This window comes from Neltuma alba, unplaced genomic scaffold (assembly GCF_004799145.2).
Source record: "Neltuma alba isolate B1F8T4 unplaced genomic scaffold, ASM479914v2 tig00011588_pilon, whole genome shotgun sequence".
Lineage (NCBI taxonomy): Eukaryota > Viridiplantae > Streptophyta > Magnoliopsida > Fabales > Fabaceae > Neltuma > Neltuma alba.
The window spans coordinates 242,243-260,930 of record NW_021636241.1 but is presented as its reverse complement, the minus strand read 5'-3'; the positions used below and the strand labels follow the sequence as shown (position 1 = coordinate 260,930).

The window sequence follows — 18,688 nt, the reverse complement described above, 5'->3', positions numbered from 1 at the left end:
CCAAATAAATTATCTAGCTGTTCACACATTTACCAACAAATCATTATGCACGAATTTACCAAATAACCCTCGTCGTCCTCGTCTTTCTTATTTTTCTTTAGCTTTACTGTACAAGCCGTTTACAGCACACATTCACTGTGTATCCTTCAGAAAGCATAACATTATTAATTTAAGAAATGAAAGTACCGGAAATCCAGAATTAATTAATAATAATAATAATAATAAAAAACAATAGTAAACTCTTGTCAAATAAACATCTTCAAACGTATCGCCGGCGTTTGACCGTTAAACCTAACAAAAACCAAGGCGAATTAGCTGTCCAAATACAGAACTCAGGGGGAGAAAGAGAACGAGAAGAAGCAGAAGGTGGAGGAGACGGTGGTTCTGATGTTTCGCGTTCTACTTTGGGGAACACTAATATCTTCCATCTCCGTACGCCATCTTTGACTCAGTCATCGCCACCCGCCACCACCTTTTACGAGGAGGAGGGGGACGACCGCGTCTTTCTCTTTCTCTCTTGGTTGTTCGTTATGGTCGGAAGTGGGAGTTTGAGAAAGTAGCAGGTTATAATTCGAAGAGAAAGAGAACAAACCAGTTGGGAAATTTGGGCTTTGAATTGGGTGGATCTTGATTTTAGTGTGGGAAAGGGGTGTTCGGAGAGAGGTTTTGGTTTCTTTGAGTTGGAGTTGCGAGCTGGTGCGATCAAAAGATGATGATATCTAGGGGGCTGTTCGGATGGTCCCCACCGCATATACAGCCGCTAACGCCGGTGTCGGAGGTATCTGAGCCGCCAGAGTCGCCGTCGCCTTACTTAGACCCCGGAGCCGAGACCTCCGCCTCCCACCCGGTTGAAGTGGAGGAGGAGATCGAAGAGCCCGAGGAGGTTGAGCCACCGCCTTCTGCGGTGCCCTTCTCCAGGCTCTTCGCTTGCGCCGACCGGCTCGATTGGATTCTGATGGTCGTCGGCTCCCTGGCAGCAGCTGCTCATGGTACGGCCCTCGTAGTTTACTTACACTACTTTGCGAAGATCATTAATGTCTTGAGGATGGATCCTTCGCAAGGTCCGTCGGAGGAGCAATTCAACAAGTTCAAGGAGGTTAGCTCTCAATTTCTGAACAAAACCCTAGTTTTTGGTTTTGATTCATTTTTTTAAGACGAGCCTTTTTTTTTTTTTTTTTTGTGTGTTTACTTTGAGACGTTATTAAGCGTGAACATTTATTCCTTTCCTGATATTTTGGACGAGCTTAGTTGTAAGTAGACTGGGCGGAGATGATCAAACCCGTAAGCAAAGCATGTAGGCTTTTAGTTCTTGATTTAAATGTGTAATCTTTGGATTTAATCTGCGTTTATCAAAATGTGTAATCTGATGTTTTGTCTCGCTCTTGGACACCTATTCCTTTTTTATAAGTTCCCTAATGCCTGAAATAACAAAAGGAACACTTGTTAACTATGAAGTACAGACACTTTAAAGATCTGTCATTCTAATAGTGATTAGATATTTCTTGCAAAGTTCTCTGAATGTTAATTTTGTCCATGGGTGATTGGACAATTAGGTTTTCAAGAAGATAATTATTCTAGTTCTGTTGATTTAGTTATGGACTTAGTTGCTTTTGAAATTGGTCACAGTGATAGGTGGTGCTCTTAGTTCATTTATTGTATTGAATTGATACTGTGTAGCTTGAGTTATTTCTTCACCGGTTTTTCTTTAAATTTTGGTTACACTGATACTATACATCTACTCCTTGTCTTTTGCCTTATGGTGGGATATATTAATTGTTTTAAGATTAAGGTGTTTTGATCTATTATTCTGTTTTAAATGAAATTATCCTTGATTAACGAGACCTCAAGAGTTAGTCATCCATTAATCAACTACTTGAGTAATGGAAGTGATGCCCTAATTCTGTGTCTTCATAATCATCTAGTGTGAGATAAGTGTTAAGAAAACATTGGCATGTACAACTTGTATTTATAATTGATAGTACGATATGACAACTAAGGATATCCAGTTCAGCTTGGTCAGGTTGGTGCTATCTGGCCAACCCTAACCAACACAATATTGGCCCCTAAACTTGCATTGAGCTGAATTATATTATATTATGATAATACAAGACAGCTGAAGCAGATCTGCTGGGGGTCTGTTCGGTTTGGGCTGATTGGATTGGTTGTAGTGATGGCTTTGGTAAACTAGGCCCATCTTCCCTCAAGCCAAAGTTTTTAGAAGTTTCTCAATGTAAATGATCTTCTGTATTCTAAAATTAATATTTGATATCCTGCTAGTGATCATACTCAGATGAAATAAGAGAAACACTTTTTTTACAGACTTTTGAGTATTGAAAGTTGAAATTAACTTTATATTATGATTATGAAATCTGTTAACTCAGGGCATCTTTCCTGCTAAACTTTTTATTCATAAAGGTTAGAATTTGACAGTGTCAACATTGGAGCATTAGTGCGATTATCATACTCATGTTCCCTGTAATGCATATGTCTGCAACTTTTTAAAACTGCTGCCTGAAATTGATTTTAAACTACTGCTATACACTTGAGTATCAAAAATTGATTTTGCAAGTCCATCGAATTGAATCTCAGGGATTACTGCTATACACTGGCAGTATCAAATATTAACTTTGTAAATCAATTGATTTTGAACCTGAGTGTTTCCTCGTTAAAATGACTCAGATGACTATTGGAGTACACCTAAACTGAAAAATAAATCAACGTCATACTGCTAATTATACAGAGATTCGGGATGATATCCTTTTATTGGGTCTGAAACTATATACATTGACAAGAACTTTCACTTTCGTGTGAATCGAAACGGATACATAAATTTGCTAAACTGTAAAGCACAGAAGATCAGGCTTTTCCGGCAAAAGAGGTATGAACAAATTGAGGATAAGTGGTGACGTTATGTGTCTCTTTCGGACTTGGTGCTTTGCTATCTGAGTAGTCATTATTGGTGGAGTTCTTGTAGAGAGACTTTTGAATTGAATTCTTGTGTGCATGTAGAAGCTTGAAGAAAAATGCACCATACAAAGACCTCAATATTTGAGCCTGATTCCATACCATTTACTTAAAATTCCTGGATGGACTCTTGTAGAAAAGCCGCTTGGATGGTCCATTATTGCCTAATGACGTAACTTCTTTCTTTAGCAGTGCATAACCTTCTAAATTCCTGCTGAGGAATGTCGGTCGTTTCATTTTTCTTGGAGATTTGTTGACTTTGTCTTTTCTAATTTTACCATTCTTTTGCTTTGTCTATTGGCCATCTGAAACAAACCCAACTGGGGGAATTACTAGTTCATTTGATATATACCAAAGGATAGGATCATATTTAATGCGCTAGTTATTGCATGTAACTAGTTTTCTGTTAAAAAATGGGCATAATATTTTTGTTATCTTTGAATCAACTATATTATGACTATGTCAATTTTAATGCTTTGGGTTTAGTTTTTTAAGGAGAGAAAATTGAGGCTTAGAGAGTTTTCCAATTTAAGTTGTGTATTTTATGAATCTGTACATTTTTAGATAGAGCATAAGATGTGATTAGTTGGTAGATATGCAAGTGATTAGTTTATACTACTGTTTTCATTATACTCCTTTGGTCCTTAATGTAGGACCTAGTTAACTAATTGGAGTAAATTAAGGATATTAGTTAAATTGGTTAATATGGCATGTTTTTTCTAAAACATCCTAGGCATATTTCTTAATTTTCTCCTTCCCTCTCCTACTTGATTATTGTTGGGGGGATGTTAATAGGGTTAATTTGGGAAAAAATTGATAAACATGTAAAATAGGTTTTACACATGGGACTCACATCAATTTCCCAATTAGGTCCTACATTAAGGACTGGAGGAGTATTTAAATCAATGTCAGCTAAGAAGTTTCTTCTATTTCCTACAAGCCATTTGAACTGTGAATCTGAATATGGTTATTTACTCTCATTGTTTCTTCTTCAGCTTGCTTTAACCATCGTTTATATTGCGGCGGGTGTTTTTGCTGCTGGTTGGATAGGTAAACTAACATGTTTACTGAAACTGATTACTGCTTAATTCACTTAACACAGTGTGTTTTCATAGAGAGACAGTTACTAATTTCTGCAATATTAATGTTGTTTTTCTGTTTTACAGAGGTTTCATGTTGGATTTTGACCGGAGAACGGCAGACTGCAGTTATCAGATCAAAATATGTTCAAGTATTGCTTAACCAGGATATGAGTTTTTTTGATACATATGGGAATAATGGAGATATTGTGAGCCAAGTGTTAAGTGATGTTCTGCTCATTCAGTCTGCACTTAGTGAGAAAGTATGTCTTGCTCTGATTTTGTGTAAATATTCAGAACATTAAAAACTTATATTCTTCCCAGAAGATTTCCAGGTTTTTCAGCCATGTCTCATATAACATGTTTATTGGCTTATAAATACAGGTCGGAAATTATATTCACAATATGGCTACGTTCTTCAGTGGACTTGTCATTGGATTTATCAACTGTTGGCAGATTGCATTGATAACATTAGCCACAGGTCCATTTATTGTTGCTGCTGGAGGGATATCAAATATATTCCTCCATAGGCTGGCAGAGAATATTCAAGATGCATATGCTGAAGCTGCTAGCATTGCTGAACAGGTTATTCCTGTTTTTTGTTTCGTGTTTTACATTGAACAAATAATACTTCTTTTTCCTGTTGTGTGGTTGTGAATGGCTTGGATGCCATTTGCATATTCTTTTCTTCTGCATCTTCCAAACATGATTTATTTCTTTTAATGGTCTAATCCGTATAAAGTTTCAAATAATGCTTGATGTTTGAAGAAGTAAAAAATTAACTTGTCAAGTGGTGTGACTTTCATGGTGTGTTTTCATCTTTCCAGTTCTTGTGGATTCATTTATTTCTTTCCCTTCCTTCCAGATTATGTAATTTGGGGTGTTCAAATTATGTGCTTTCTGGTAGTTATACGTTGAGTAGGGAACACCATTGGCCTCCTTTCTAGTTTCAGAAGTACAAATAAATGGAGCGGTTATTTCAGCTAACCTCAAATTAATCAATTGGGAATTCCCTTCTCGTTCGCACTTGTGGGTCGTTAAATCCTCCATATCACTATTATCAATCCATAACTGCAAAGCCTGTAGAAGTAGCGCTCCCATTTTTTTTTTTAAATATTTTTATTTGTAACCAGAATGCTTATTTCATCTTCTTCCTTCAAAATCCCTTGATTTTTTTCCCCATTCTCAGCAATTGAGTATATTTTGTTCCCTATTTTTTGTCCCCAAATCTCTGTAAAACTCAAGCTTTACATTTTGTTTCACTCACTGCTTTCTAATTTCCTTTTTAACTGTTTGGTACCTTTCTCAGTTTTTGGCTTTGATGGATAAATGTAAGGCTTTGAAGCAATCTCTTTTGTCTGTGTTCACCTCCTCCTTCATGCTCTCATTCCAGCACCAAGATTCTCTATCTCTAGGTCCAAAATGTTTTCGATTCACCCAATATTGCTTTAATGACCTTCCTAACCCTCTTAGCCTTCTCATCCCGCGTCTAAAAAACCATAAGTCCGGAAAATTAGAAGTTCCCACAAAGTCAGAATTTACTAATTCTATATCTTAGCACATTAAAATTTCACAAGATATGAAATATAATGCTAATTCTCTAACACAGTTGAATATGGAAAACTGAAAAACCAGTGGGCTTTCTTGCCTGAATTTCATCTTACCCACCATTTTCTCATTGTCGTTGAAATTATCTGGTGTTAAATTAATGCATGAATTTTCTTTTAGTTATTTTTACATGGTGCTTCTATGTGTATATTATCAGCTTATCTGATTTTTTTTTTTTTTGGTTGTTAAATTAATGCTGAATTGTTTTTTCTTTTAGTTATTTTTACATGGTGTTTCTACGTGTGTATGATCACCTCATCTGATTTTTTTTTTTTTGGTTGTTGTTGTTGATTAGGGTTCTGATTTGAATGAGATGAGATTATCCATTTTTTGGTGAAATAGAAGTTTACTTCCTTTTTATCACTTACAAACATAAGAATTCTATTTAATAAAATAAATTTAGTGGAAAAATTTGAACCAGAAATTTGTACATGGTATTAGAACCTTTGGTTCTATTGGAACACAATAATCCAAGTGGATAAATGCATAGTTTATGCACACTGAGTGGTGGGCTCAGTAGAAAGGTATATATGTGGAGCTTGGAAGGCACACGCATGCAAAGCAAAGGAGCAGGCTAGTGGCATGTCTTTATAATGGGAAAAAGGGTGAGTATATCTTCGTGACAGAGTGACACTTGAAAAAAGGGGGTGGGGGAGGCAATTGTTCAGTTCAAACAAGTAGTGTGGTAGAAGTTTCACATTAAATTGACTAGACTTAGAGGAAAAAGGTATACAAGTGAAAAAGATTCATGGACTTCATGCTTTAGGATTTTGTTCAAGAGGTAATGATAAATTCACTTGTATTTTCTTGCGATAGTCTGATGAAAAAAGTCAAATGAAGATCTATTTGATGTTGTAAGCTCGCTAGGCTTTGACAAGGGACATTCTACAATTTGTATTTATCACTAGTGCCTTCTGACCAAGCGCATGTACCCTACTGTAGTGATATGCGAAGATGTTATTCTTCCCGGTTCTGTTGAGGTTTTCTGACCTATATACTTAACTATTGAGAATTCTAGCTGTAGGCCAAGAGCATCACTGATTTGTGGGCTGTGAGATTTAGTAGAGAGAGAAGGGGCTGAGGGTGAGATATATAATGTAATGATGGGTTTAGTGAGGGCTTCAACAATCAGTGAGTAAGGACAATTGGGAGAGTCTAGCCTCTCGAACAGCTCGGGAATGTCCGTGCGTTGGTCTTTTGTCTTTATTTTCAGTGTCTTGAGGCTCTTAGACCATACTGTAACAGTGTTTATTATCATTTGAATATCAGAATAGATTCCATTTCCATGAAATGGAAATGTAAAATACAGAAGGTTGGAAGAAGGAAACACAGAGAGTAGAGCTCAAGAGTGTGATAACTTGGAGCCCAGTGGCCTGTTTGGAGCTTTTTTCTTTTTATTTTTTGGGTATATTTTTCAGGACGTGTGCTAATGACCAAAGGAAATTTGACCGTCTCATTTTTTCCCCACAAGCACTTGTTTATTATTCGAAGTTTGAGGTTTTCATTTTTGACTTCAAAAATATGTTTTTATCTTGTTTTCTTTTGATTGGATGTGATGATTATACTGAAGAGGGGTCTAATAAGAGTCTTCCGGCTGGAGCATCAATACCTTTCTAACTCCTAGTGAAGTTGCCAATCTCAAGGGTCATGTTGCTTATTTATGTAACATGCTTGATGCACAACATATATAGTCTGCCATCACCGATATTTCAAGTTAAACAACTGTCAATCTTCTATAACTTCATGAAACTCGAGCCCTAAGTCATCAGTAGTATATCTCTAAGCAGCATTCTCTATCTCCCCCCCCCCTCACAAACAGTTGTTTCAAAGATTGATAATTTGGCCCCCTGATGAGGAGAAATGTCTTCAAAATGTCTTAATTGGTGGTGTCAAATTGAACCCTTTTTCCTTGAACGCTGGACAAAAATCAGACTTGGTGGGGAACTCAGAATAATGTGGTGTGTGTCTGTTTTGTTTTGCTTATATATATTTACGTAATGCTCATATGGCTTCTCTATTAATTGGCTCTGGTTGGGGGGGTATATTATCTTCTTTGGTCTCCAAATGAGAGGACTAAACATTGTTCTAATGCCTTGAATGGTTTGTGCAAAAGAGAGTGTTTTAAAAATCTTTCCAGCTTTTTTCTGTAGAAGGTTATGGATGAATCATGAAGAGTCTCAGATTGTACATAACTAAAATCTTTTTTTTTTTTTTAATTTTGTTCCTTGCTTTCGTTTGTTTACCAAAGTAACCAAACTCCTTAAATTATTATTTGGCCGCTTATGCGTGGAATACTTTTGGGGTTTACTTTGTGATAAAAACTTTAAACCATGGAAGGAACAAAATATGATAGCTCTTATTGCTTCATTTTACTAGCAAGATGGGCAGTACTGGGGTTTTATTATTGTTTGTTTCGTTATCTTTTGTTCTCTTAATACAATGGAAGGAAGAGTGAAGTTCTAACTATATAATGAAGCATTTTTGGGCAAGCATTTTTCAGGCAGTTTATTCCTTGTGATGCAGGCGGTTTCTTATATCAGGACGTTGTATGCATTTACAAATGAAACATTGGCTAAGTATTCATATGCGACATCACTTCAAGCTACTCTTAGATATGGTATCTTAATAAGTCTTGTTCAAGGGCTTGGTCTTGGATTTACTTATGGGCTTGCAATATGCTCGTGTGCATTACAACTCTGGGTAGGAAGGTTCTTGGTCATGCATGACAAAGCTCATGGTGGTGAAATCATCACGGCTCTCTTTGCTGTAATTTTAAGCGGCCTGTGAGAATCTTTTCAACTTTTAAATTATCTTTTTTCTGTCTACCATTTTACTTATTATTTCTGCTACTTTGACTCAGGGGTTTGAATCAGGCAGCAACAAACTTCTACTCATTTGATCAAGGACGTATAGCTGCTTATAGGTTGTATGAGATGATAAGCAGGTCATCCTCATCTGTTAATCATGATGGAACTGCCCCAGATTCTGTGCAAGGGAATATTGAGTTTAGGAATGTTTATTTTAGCTATCTATCTCGTCCGGAAATCCCTATATTAAGTGGCTTTTATCTAACTGTTCCTGCTAAGAAAGCCGTGGCACTTGTTGGCAGAAATGGATCTGGAAAAAGCAGTATAATTCCACTCATGGAGCGGTTCTATGATCCCACATTAGGTGATTTTTCTCCGTGTATAATGTAATATTATTGATATTTTAAAGCCTTCTATGGGTTATTTACTGATTTAAATTGATTTTCCAATATCTGGTCCAGGGGAGGTTCTTTTAGATGGTGAGAACATTAAGAATCTGAAACTGGAATGGCTAAGGAGCCAAATAGGACTGGTCACACAGGAGCCTGCTTTGCTCAGCTTGAGTATAAGAGACAACATTGCTTATGGTCGGGATGCCACTATGGATCAAATTGAAGAGGCTGCCAAGACAGCCCATGCACATACTTTCATCAGCTCATTATTGAAAGGTTATGACACACAGGTGAAGCTTGATTGACGTGACTTTATGGAGACTATAGTTCTTGCTTAGTTGTGTGCTTGTATTTTACTCCCTTTCCTATGGCAATCACTCGTGCATTTGATATCTGCATGGGGCTTATTTTTCAGGTTGGAAGGGCTGGCTTAGCCTTGACAGAAGAACAGAAGATAAAGCTTTCTATTGCCAGAGCTGTGCTTTTAAATCCATCCATTCTTCTGCTTGATGAGGTAACTGGTGGACTTGACTTTGAGGCTGAAAGGGCTGTTCAGGAGGCTTTGGATCTTCTAATGTTGGGGCGTTCAACAATAATAATCGCTCGAAGACTTAGTCTTATAAGGAATGCTGATTACATAGCTGTTATGGAGGAAGGTCAACTCGTTGAAATGGGTACTCATGATGAGTTATTGACCTTGGATGGCTTATATGCTGAGCTCCTTCGATGTGAAGAGGCAGCAAAACTTCCCAAGAGGTTTCTTGCTATCACCAATCTGTCGATTGGCTGTCCTTTAATTGCAAGAATATAATGAGTTTCTTTAAATAAGAATTATTGAATATCAAAAGCCACAGGAACTTGTTAAATAATCATCCATAATAGTTACGAGTTTTAATCTTGTTTGAAATGATCATAAAAACTGTTAATCTTATTCTTTTTGAGGAAAAGGCATGTTGGGCCTCTGCTATGTCCACACTAAAGCCCAAATGACTTGTGTGAAATGTTAGAGACTACAATACAGCAGTACTGGTTCTTGCACAACAGCTTGAGCTTTTAAGTTGACATGGTCCTTGACAAATGCTAGAACATGAACATTCTTAAATTCATCAGAATGTCTACCTACTGCATAAGTTATTATTTAATATTTAATGTATTTTGGTTGTGTGGACAACTTTGGTCCTGTTATGTAGAGAATTACTTACCGTTTCATTTTTCAATGTGTAGGATGCCTGCTCGAAACTACAAAGAGACTGCAGCTTTCCATATTGAGAAGGATTCACCGTCAAGTCACAGCTTTAAAGAACCATCATCCCCAAAAATGATGAAGTCACCTTCGCTTCAGAGAGCTTCTAATGTATTTCGGTCTTCAGATGGCATCTATAACTCACAGGAATCACCAAATGCTCGGAGCCCACCAGCAGAAAAGATGCTAGAAAATGGTCAGTCTATGGATGCGGTAGACAAGGAGCCTTCAATTAGAAGGCAGGACAGTTTCGAAATGAGGCTGCCGGAGTTGCCCAAAATTGATGTTCAGTCCGTGCATCGACAAAAATCTAATGGTTCTGACCCAGAATCCCCTGTTTCACCTCTTTTAACATCTGACCCCAAGAATGAACGTTCCCATTCCCAGACTTTTAGTAGACCCCATAGTGATTCTGATGATGTTTCATTGAAACTGAGAGATGCAAAAGATTCAAAGCATCGAAAACCTCCATCATTTTGGAGACTTGCTAAACTTAGTTTTGCAGAGTGGCTTTATGCTGTATTAGGAAGCATAGGTGCTGCCATCTTTGGTTCTTTCAATCCTCTTCTTGCATATGTTATTGGCCTGGTGGTGACAGCTTACTATAGAATTGATCAAGTTCATCACCTCCAGAAGGAGGTAGATAAGTGGTGCTTGATTATTGCCTGCATGGGCATTGTGACAGTTGTTGCCAACTTCTTACAACATTTCTACTTTGGTATTATGGGGGAGAAAATGACAGAAAGAGTTAGGAGAATGATGTTCTCAGGTGAGTAACTCCTTTTGCTGTACCGTTTGTTTTTTATTTTAAATTCAAGCTGCAGGATTCGGGGCAGTGCCTAACTTATTCCCATAATATGGCAGCCATGCTACGTAATGAAGTTGGTTGGTTTGATGAAGAGGAAAACAGTGCCGACAATTTATCCATGCGTTTGGCCAATGATGCTACATTTGTACGAGCTGCTTTTAGCAACCGTCTTTCCATATTTATACAGGACAGTGCTGCAGTTGTTGTTGCTGTACTTATTGGCGCATTGCTGCACTGGCGATTAGCACTTGTGGCATTAGCAACACTTCCCATTCTCTGTGTTTCTGCAATTGCCCAGGTTTGCACCTGCTTTTCTGTTTTTTCAATAATATCAATTTTGCTGATAGTTTGGTTAAGTTTCCACGTAATTTTCTTGTCACATGAGTTTATGGACCTTTGTCTCTCTTGCAAAATTAAGTGTTATTGAATGTCATAGTTTATGAAACTTCTATGGTATGGGTAAAGAATGAATTATATGTGCTTGTTCTGAAGGGTATGATTGTATTTCTGAAACAACGTGTTCATTGGTTCTTCCTTTCTCATTCTCCCATGTGAGGTTTCCTTTGTCGAAAGAATATATTTCAAAAAATAAGATAAGATGACAAAATCAGGCTGTCAAACTCAAATATACCATCTGTTGGCCAAGAAAAACCTCAAATATGCCATCACAGATTCATGGAAACTCAATTGACCTTTTTTTTGGCCATTGGAAACTCAATTGACATAAATCATATAAATGAGCCAGACTCTTAAAAAAATAAAAATAGAAAGCAGCGAAGGTGGAGTAGAGGCGAATGATGATTCAGAGGACACCAAGCTTTGAGGAGAGTTGAATGGGTAAACCTTAGAGGCAAGAAGGCTTCCTTCAATTTTTTGAGGGAAGAGGCCTTCTATAGGAGGAAGAGGCTTCCATAGGTGACAATTTTCCGGCTACCAAGCAGTCCAAAGGAGAAGCCCCTTTCCCTAGGCCTTTTTTCTGGCTACAAAATGGGACCCTCGTTTTTTTTTCACAACATAACCTGAATTATGTGTCGACAACCTTTTTTTGTAATAGACATTTCGTTTCTGTAAAAAATGACACAAAAACCCAGACATATCTAGGTTTATATGATACATATCAATATTTATTAGAATGGAAATGATTGGAAAAGAACTACTAATAATTTTACGTGTCTTCCACTCTTAAACAAAAATCAAGTTAGCATCCTGTATTATACTGAATCAGAGCACTGTTGTGATCATTTACACATGCTAATGATGAAAATATTTTTGTCATTATGCGTATAATATGGCAGGGTTTTGAAAACCTTGGTGGTGTATAATTTGTCTGGCCATTTATGTCATTCACTATGTCTTCTTTTATAATTTGTGCGGCCATTTATGTCATTCACTTTATCTTCGTTTACTTCACTAGTACTTATTTAAGGGAACCTTCTTTAACATTGCAGAAATTGTGGCTTGCTGGATTTTCAAGGGGTATACAAGAAATGCACAGAAAGGCCTCTTTGGTTCTTGAAGATGCAGTTAGAAATATATACACTGTTGTAGCATTTTGTGCTGGCAATAAGGTAATGGAGCTCTATAGGCTACAGCTGAAGAAAATATTTAAGCAGAGCTTTTTGCATGGGGTGGCCATTGGTTTTGCATTTGGCTTTTCACAGTTTCTACTTTTTGCCTGTAATGCCCTTTTGCTTTGGTACACTGCCATATGCATAAATAACAGTTATATGGATCCACCTACTGCGCTTAAGGAATATATGGTTTTCTCATTTGCAACATTTGCGCTTGTGGAGCCTTTTGGGTTGGCTCCTTACATACTTAAACGGCGTAAGTCTCTCATTTCAGTGTTTGAAATTATAGATCGTGTACCTAAAATTGACCCTGATGATAACTCAGCATTGAAGCCACCCAATGTATATGGAAGCATTGAGTTGAAAAATGTTGATTTTTGTTATCCTTCTCGTCCTGAAGTTTTAGTATTGAGTAATTTCAGTCTCAAAGTCAATGGGGGCCAAACAGTTGCAATTGTTGGAGTTTCAGGGTCGGGAAAGAGCACTATAATATCTTTGATTGAGAGATTTTATGATCCAGTGGCTGGTCAAGTTTTACTAGATGGGAGGGATTTAAAGCTGTATAATATGAGATGGTTAAGGAGCCACCTTGGTTTAGTACAGCAGGAACCTATTATTTTTTCAACTACCATAAGGGAAAATATCATATATGCAAGGCATAATGCCAGTGAAGCTGAGATGAAAGAGGCCGCAAGAATAGCAAATGCTCATCATTTCATAAGCAGCTTGCCCCATGGTTATGATACTCATGTTGGAATGAGAGGTGTTGACTTGACGCCTGGACAGAAACAGAGAATTGCGATAGCAAGAGTAGTGCTAAAGAATGCACCCATTTTGTTGTTGGATGAAGCCAGTTCATCAATTGAATCGGAGTCAAGCCGAGTGGTGCAAGAAGCTCTAGACACTCTTATAATGGGAAACAAGACCACCATTCTAATAGCACATAGAGCTGCAATGATGAGGCACGTTGATAACATTGTAGTGCTCAATGGAGGACGGATAGTAGAGGAAGGAACCCATGATTCATTGGTGGCAAAAAATGGCCTGTATGTCCGATTGATGCAACCTCACTTTGGAAAGGCACTGCGTCAGCATCGACTTGTTTAGGGAGTATTTGAGTATGGTCAAAAGAACAGTTTCTTGATATTTTTGAGTTTGAATGACTGAATGTGATTCAGTGGATATCTTGTAGAAGGTCAGGTGGGGAGCTTGTGAGCGGCAAAAAATTTGGGACATCTGGAGCTGCTGTGGGCGTTTGGCAAGCTAGGGAAGAAATATTAGCAATGATAGACTTGTATAATTTGAAGATAGGATTTTGGAGTCTAGTTTGGCCTTGAGGATTTGGGTTGGATGCATATTCTTTTGGAGGCAAGCAATTTAGACTGGGCAGTCTTTGTCTCCTTGGTATATTATTTTGTTCTTCAAGAAGGCAGGGTGGAATCAGTACTAATCCCTACTGAAATGTGAGTTTTGGTTTCCTTCGTTGAACTTCTGTTTCACTCCTGACTAGCGTGGATGTTGAACTTATTATTTGTTACTGTAATTTTTATATTTCCATTTGTGAAATTTGTAGGAAAATTTAGTGGGAAGAGTTGTAACATTTGTATATAAATAGTGATATCTTAGAAGCCGAGGTATTCCTTTTTCTGCATAAATCCAAGTGTCTTTTTTCCGAGTCAAACATAGGTTTCAATTATTTTGATTCTCTTTCAATCTTTTTGATTTGTAATGACTCAACTGTATGAATGATAACACGTGTTGCATCCTGCATAAGTAGTGGGACCCTTGCATGCATTCTCGTATGGCTGGGGTCCGCCCATCACATTTTTTTGTTAAAAAAAAAATATTTACAGAACTCTACGTAAATAGAAGTGCACGTATATACCACACATTCGAGGGAATTAAAGAAAAAGGAGAAGCATAAAGATGGAATTTGGTTTTTTTTAACTATTGATTTGTCTTGGAATATGTTGTGAATTTCACGGAAGCAATTTTTATCATCAATGTATGGATGGTAGCAGCTCGTTCTTAGTTGTCTTTTGCTGCCTTTCGAGATTGCGTTTTTGTTTTCAGTGTAAGGGATACTATGCTTCTTCTGGCTACTTCATGTAGGATTTTCTTCTTGCTCTCTTCTGTTTATTATAAATATTAAAAAAAGTGGTTAAATGGTTCAGAGCTACTTTTGAGTTTCTGCACTATATGTCCTTTGTTTCTGTATGCTTAACCAGGTTAGTATTGTACTGAAAAGTTGGTTGATGCGAAGAGTTGAGCTATGCGAGTGGTCATGCTCTCTGATTATTGTATGTTGACAAATTATGTTAAGTATTGTTTATATTCATCCACTTTTATTTGATCTAATGTAGGGCGTAAATTTTTTGGAACCTTTCCATAAAAACAAAGCCATCAAAGCCGGCATAATGTCCATACAATGCCCCCAAGAAGAAAATGACGAGGACATCAACAAAAACATCATTATTGGTTTCTAAAAATAGAAATGGGTATTATTAATTTTTACCTAGAATCAAATTTGAATCTGTCAATTCAGATTACTAGGTCAACTTGAAAATCTTCCCATTCTATGATAGACAAAAAGGTTCATATTGTGCTACATAAATTTTAAATTCAATCTATAAACAAATTAGAACATGCACCAGGGAAAACCCTGATATAATTTCAGATGTCTAATATCTTGAAGGAATCTGCAACCACTTTAAGCTTATCTCTTACCCTTCTCCAGCGCCTTTCAAGGGCTCCAACAATTAAGGTGTAATACCTTCCTGTATAGTGTTGGCCATTCATCAACACCATCGATCATTTCACAAAAACAATATTCACCTTGCTGGCACTCATCATATACACTATTTATATTCTAATTTATGCTACTACGAAGGCAACATCATAGAAAAGACTTCATTTATATACTTGAGATGAGACAAATCAAATCAGAACATGTGGATTCTAGACTTGAAAATAAGAATATTAATAATGAAATTAGTTATACAGTAAATAATTTATAGAAAAATCCATTTGTCCTAATTCCATTGGAGTAAACTACCTATGTATAAAAACTGAATTCATTTTCATCAATTTCAATAGTTATAACCTTCATGGAGTAGAGGTTGAGAAGATAAGGTTACTCACCATTTCCTATGCCTATTGTTGCAAACGAGGCACTTGAGTAATTTGGCGATGTGAGAACGTATTCAAAGTGTAGTAATTTTTCCCATCTACAGTTCTCTGCATTGTAATAACTTCTAATCATCGAGATTTCACCATTCTTTTTTGTTTTGGGGGGGGGGGGGGGGACGCAGATAATTGAGAAAAGAAACCAATGAGAAGAGAACCTCTTGCATGTCATATACTGTTGGCCTTTGGTTGGGGGCAGCATATACATGCTTCACCAAATTGGTTACAACCTGCTTCACGGTTATTGTACACATTTGTGAGGTACCAAATCACAAGCATTAAAAGGAATGATTCCCCCCCCCCCCCCAATTATTTTGATTCTCTAGAATACTTCGAAAAGAGAAAGTTAGAAAAAGATAATAATAAAGTAATAAGTCTCATTTCTATATATATATGGTCTCGTTTGGTATGAAAAGTTAAAAATAAGGGATAAGGATTGTGTTTGTGATTGAAAAAATATGTTAAAAGAGTGTTTAGTATGAGTAATTACTTGTTACTTGGGATTGAACAAATCCATATATGTGGAACTAGATAATACTATGGGAATGAGATTGTCTAATTTCATGTAACAAGAAATTACTCATACTAAAAACTCTTTAATGATTTTTCTCAAACCGAATCATAATCCTTACTTTTTATTTTCAATGCTTCGTACCAAATAGGATCATAAATCCCACAGAAGTGAGACCTACTCTTATCTTTGCATCTCTCTCTAACTTCATTGTGATGGCTTCATAAGGTAATCTTTGCAGCTATAAACTCATTTCTCAAATTTGCATGACTTGCAGTAATTTTGACTTGATAATCATTATATTACCTCTTCCATTGGACCTAAATCATGGATATCTTTCTTCTGAGTTGGTATGAATCTCACCCTCACATTTTGCAATTGCAAATACCTGTCTTTAAATGCAGAATCGTGCCCTCTGAAGTCAAAGTCCTAGGAATCAAAGAATGAGATCATTCACACTAATAGTCTGTTAAGAGAGATTTATAATCGTGTGCATTTCAAATATGATTTTTGTGAGATAAATTGATTTAATTAACATGATTTCTTGTACCTTCCAGTCTTGAGGATATATATAAGAATACCCATCTATAAAGTCCACAAATTCTCTGTACTTCGCTGGTATTTCTGCAGAATTATATGTTTAATGAGATTTTACAGATGTGCATGGTACACATTTTATTGGAATCATTTAGACTAGGTCTAAACGATTTATATTTTCGTTCAAATTGGAAAAAAAAAAAAAAGACTGATGTAATATGAACTGTCTAAATTTGATTTAAACAATCTAACTTAAATTTTTTAATGTGCAAGAAATTCGTGTATCTAAAAACAAGAAGAAAGTAAATAAATACCTTCAGCTTTGAGTGGATTTGCAGGGAGAACAGTTGCAGTCAGTGTTCCAAGTCCCAATAATAGAGGCCTTCTCTGTAAGTGCCCTACAACTTCAAAATGATATATAAAATCTAACTGAAGATCTTATTTTTATTAAGTGAACTTCTAATTTCAATTTTTTGTAGGCGTTATTCCTTTACAGCGGTAATGTATAGGTGAAATCCTGAACGGGATTCTCTTTTTGTAGTTTATATGTGTGTAATGTGTGTATATTATTTTTTTTTCACTCTATTTCTTTCTTAATCTGAACTCATCTTTCTGCTATATTTTCATTTAAAAATGTTTAAGTCAAATAATCTAACGTTAACAAATTTATTGGGTACAAATCAAATTAAAATAATGAGGGCTCTATAATCCGTTCTCCCAAAAAAGTCGCTTATTATCTTGCCAAAAAGAAAAGTCGCTTATTAAAAATTAATCTAAGCGAGACCCAGCAAAAATTTCTACCAAAATCCACACCATTTCAGAAAGAGAGAGAATTGTTGGAATGTGAATTTGGACTCATGATGAAATACCAATCTGTTTCATCAACATAATAAATCAATCCAAAAATCTAGGGACAAAGTTCCAGAAACTCCATTTTCAGTCTCATTGGTTTATTACTTTGTCCATCGTCGTCGGAGGTTGTCTCTGTTTCGGCAGCGACTGCATTGCGGAAAGATGAAATCGCAGAATTGCGAGGCGGTTCATTCGAACCGGACAGGTAGTTCAACTGGAACATAATAATGCAGAATGATATTTACATTCAATTATAAAATGGTCTGAAATTGTTTGATATTGCAAACAAACCTTGCTGGATAAGCATGGCGAAAAGCAGCTCAGAGATATTGAGGAAACCACCATCTTTGATTATGGATCGGAGCTTGTTCTTGTGGTCATATGGACGAGAGAGACTCGCTTTTTCTATCACTCTTTCTTGGATTCTTTTGGTTTGGATAAAGCTTTTTGACCTGTGGGAGATATTTTTCCTCCGTGTCACTTAAATTTTAGACCTTTTGATCCTTTGAATTTACATTAAATATGAGTCTGGTTTTTTAAATTTAAAAATTATATTTTTATCTTTTAAACTTAATATCATTGAACTTTTATTAATGAAAACTAATGACTTAGCAATTTTAAAATAACGAATTATTATTTAAATGCATATTAATTGTTAATTTACAATCTATAAATTAAAAATAGTTAAAATTATTTTAGGAAGCGCACTTATTGAAATAACTAGCAAAAATATTTTTAACATGAAATCTTACTTTCATCAACAATTTATATGGTTTAATATTATTAATAATTATAAAATAAACAATTTTCTTTAAAATTTTACCTAATTAATTTTTAAAAAATTATATCTAAACATTTCAAAAATTATAATTATCTTAAGAATTAGAGTTATTGTTAACCTTTATATTAGATTCAATATCATAATTTAAAAAGTTGATAATAAAAAAATTAAAATGTCACCATTTAGAATATTTTTTCATTTATTATTTTAATTAAAAAAATGAAGAGTGAATCCTATAGAATCATGTTAGAAATTTCGGTTAGAGGAAGTAATTAAGTTTGATGGTATCCTTAATCAACTTTTATTTTAAATATTTTTTAATTTACCTATTTTAAATTAAAAATTAATA

General features: G+C 35.9%; 2 protein-coding genes across 2 annotated transcripts; one reads left to right on the top strand and one right to left on the bottom strand.

The window, feature by feature from the left end:
* The first annotated feature begins 324 nt into the window (after positions 1-324).
* LOC114715385 (ABC transporter B family member 6) lies at positions 325-14,259 on the top strand. The gene is made up of 11 exons (XM_028900224.1): positions 325-1,096; positions 3,960-4,014; positions 4,131-4,306; positions 4,428-4,628; positions 8,175-8,434; positions 8,512-8,822; positions 8,920-9,140; positions 9,266-9,606; positions 10,075-10,862; positions 10,958-11,199; positions 12,350-14,259. Exons 1-11 carry the CDS (start codon positions 710-712, stop codon positions 13,577-13,579), a joined length of 4,212 nt encoding a protein of 1,403 aa, XP_028756057.1. The 5' UTR covers positions 325-709; the 3' UTR covers positions 13,580-14,259.
* Positions 14,260-14,947: 688 nt separating this feature from the next.
* On the bottom strand, positions 14,948-17,976 carry LOC114715392 (photosynthetic NDH subunit of lumenal location 1, chloroplastic-like). Its single transcript, XM_028900230.1, is given in 9 exon segments — positions 14,948-15,249; positions 15,614-15,682; positions 15,685-15,709; positions 15,817-15,888; positions 16,476-16,598; positions 16,720-16,793; positions 17,021-17,104; positions 17,664-17,772; positions 17,850-17,976. Coding segments are annotated over 9 exon segments (714 nt in total). The 5' UTR covers positions 17,904-17,976; the 3' UTR covers positions 14,948-15,145.
* Positions 17,977-18,688: the final 712 nt, after the last annotated feature.

Bases quoted from the DNA above. Each gene is read 5' to 3' on its own strand.
- LOC114715385 (XM_028900224.1), top strand. From the start codon at position 710: ATGATGATATCTAGGGGGCTGTTCGGATGGTCCCCACCGCATATACAG. The intron at 9,141-9,265 runs GTGAAGCTTGAT...CTTATTTTTCAG, and splicing joins TGAAAGGTTATGACACACAG to GTTGGAAGGGCTGGCTTAGC. The intron at 10,863-10,957 runs GTGAGTAACTCC...ATAATATGGCAG, and splicing joins TAGGAGAATGATGTTCTCAG to CCATGCTACGTAATGAAGTT.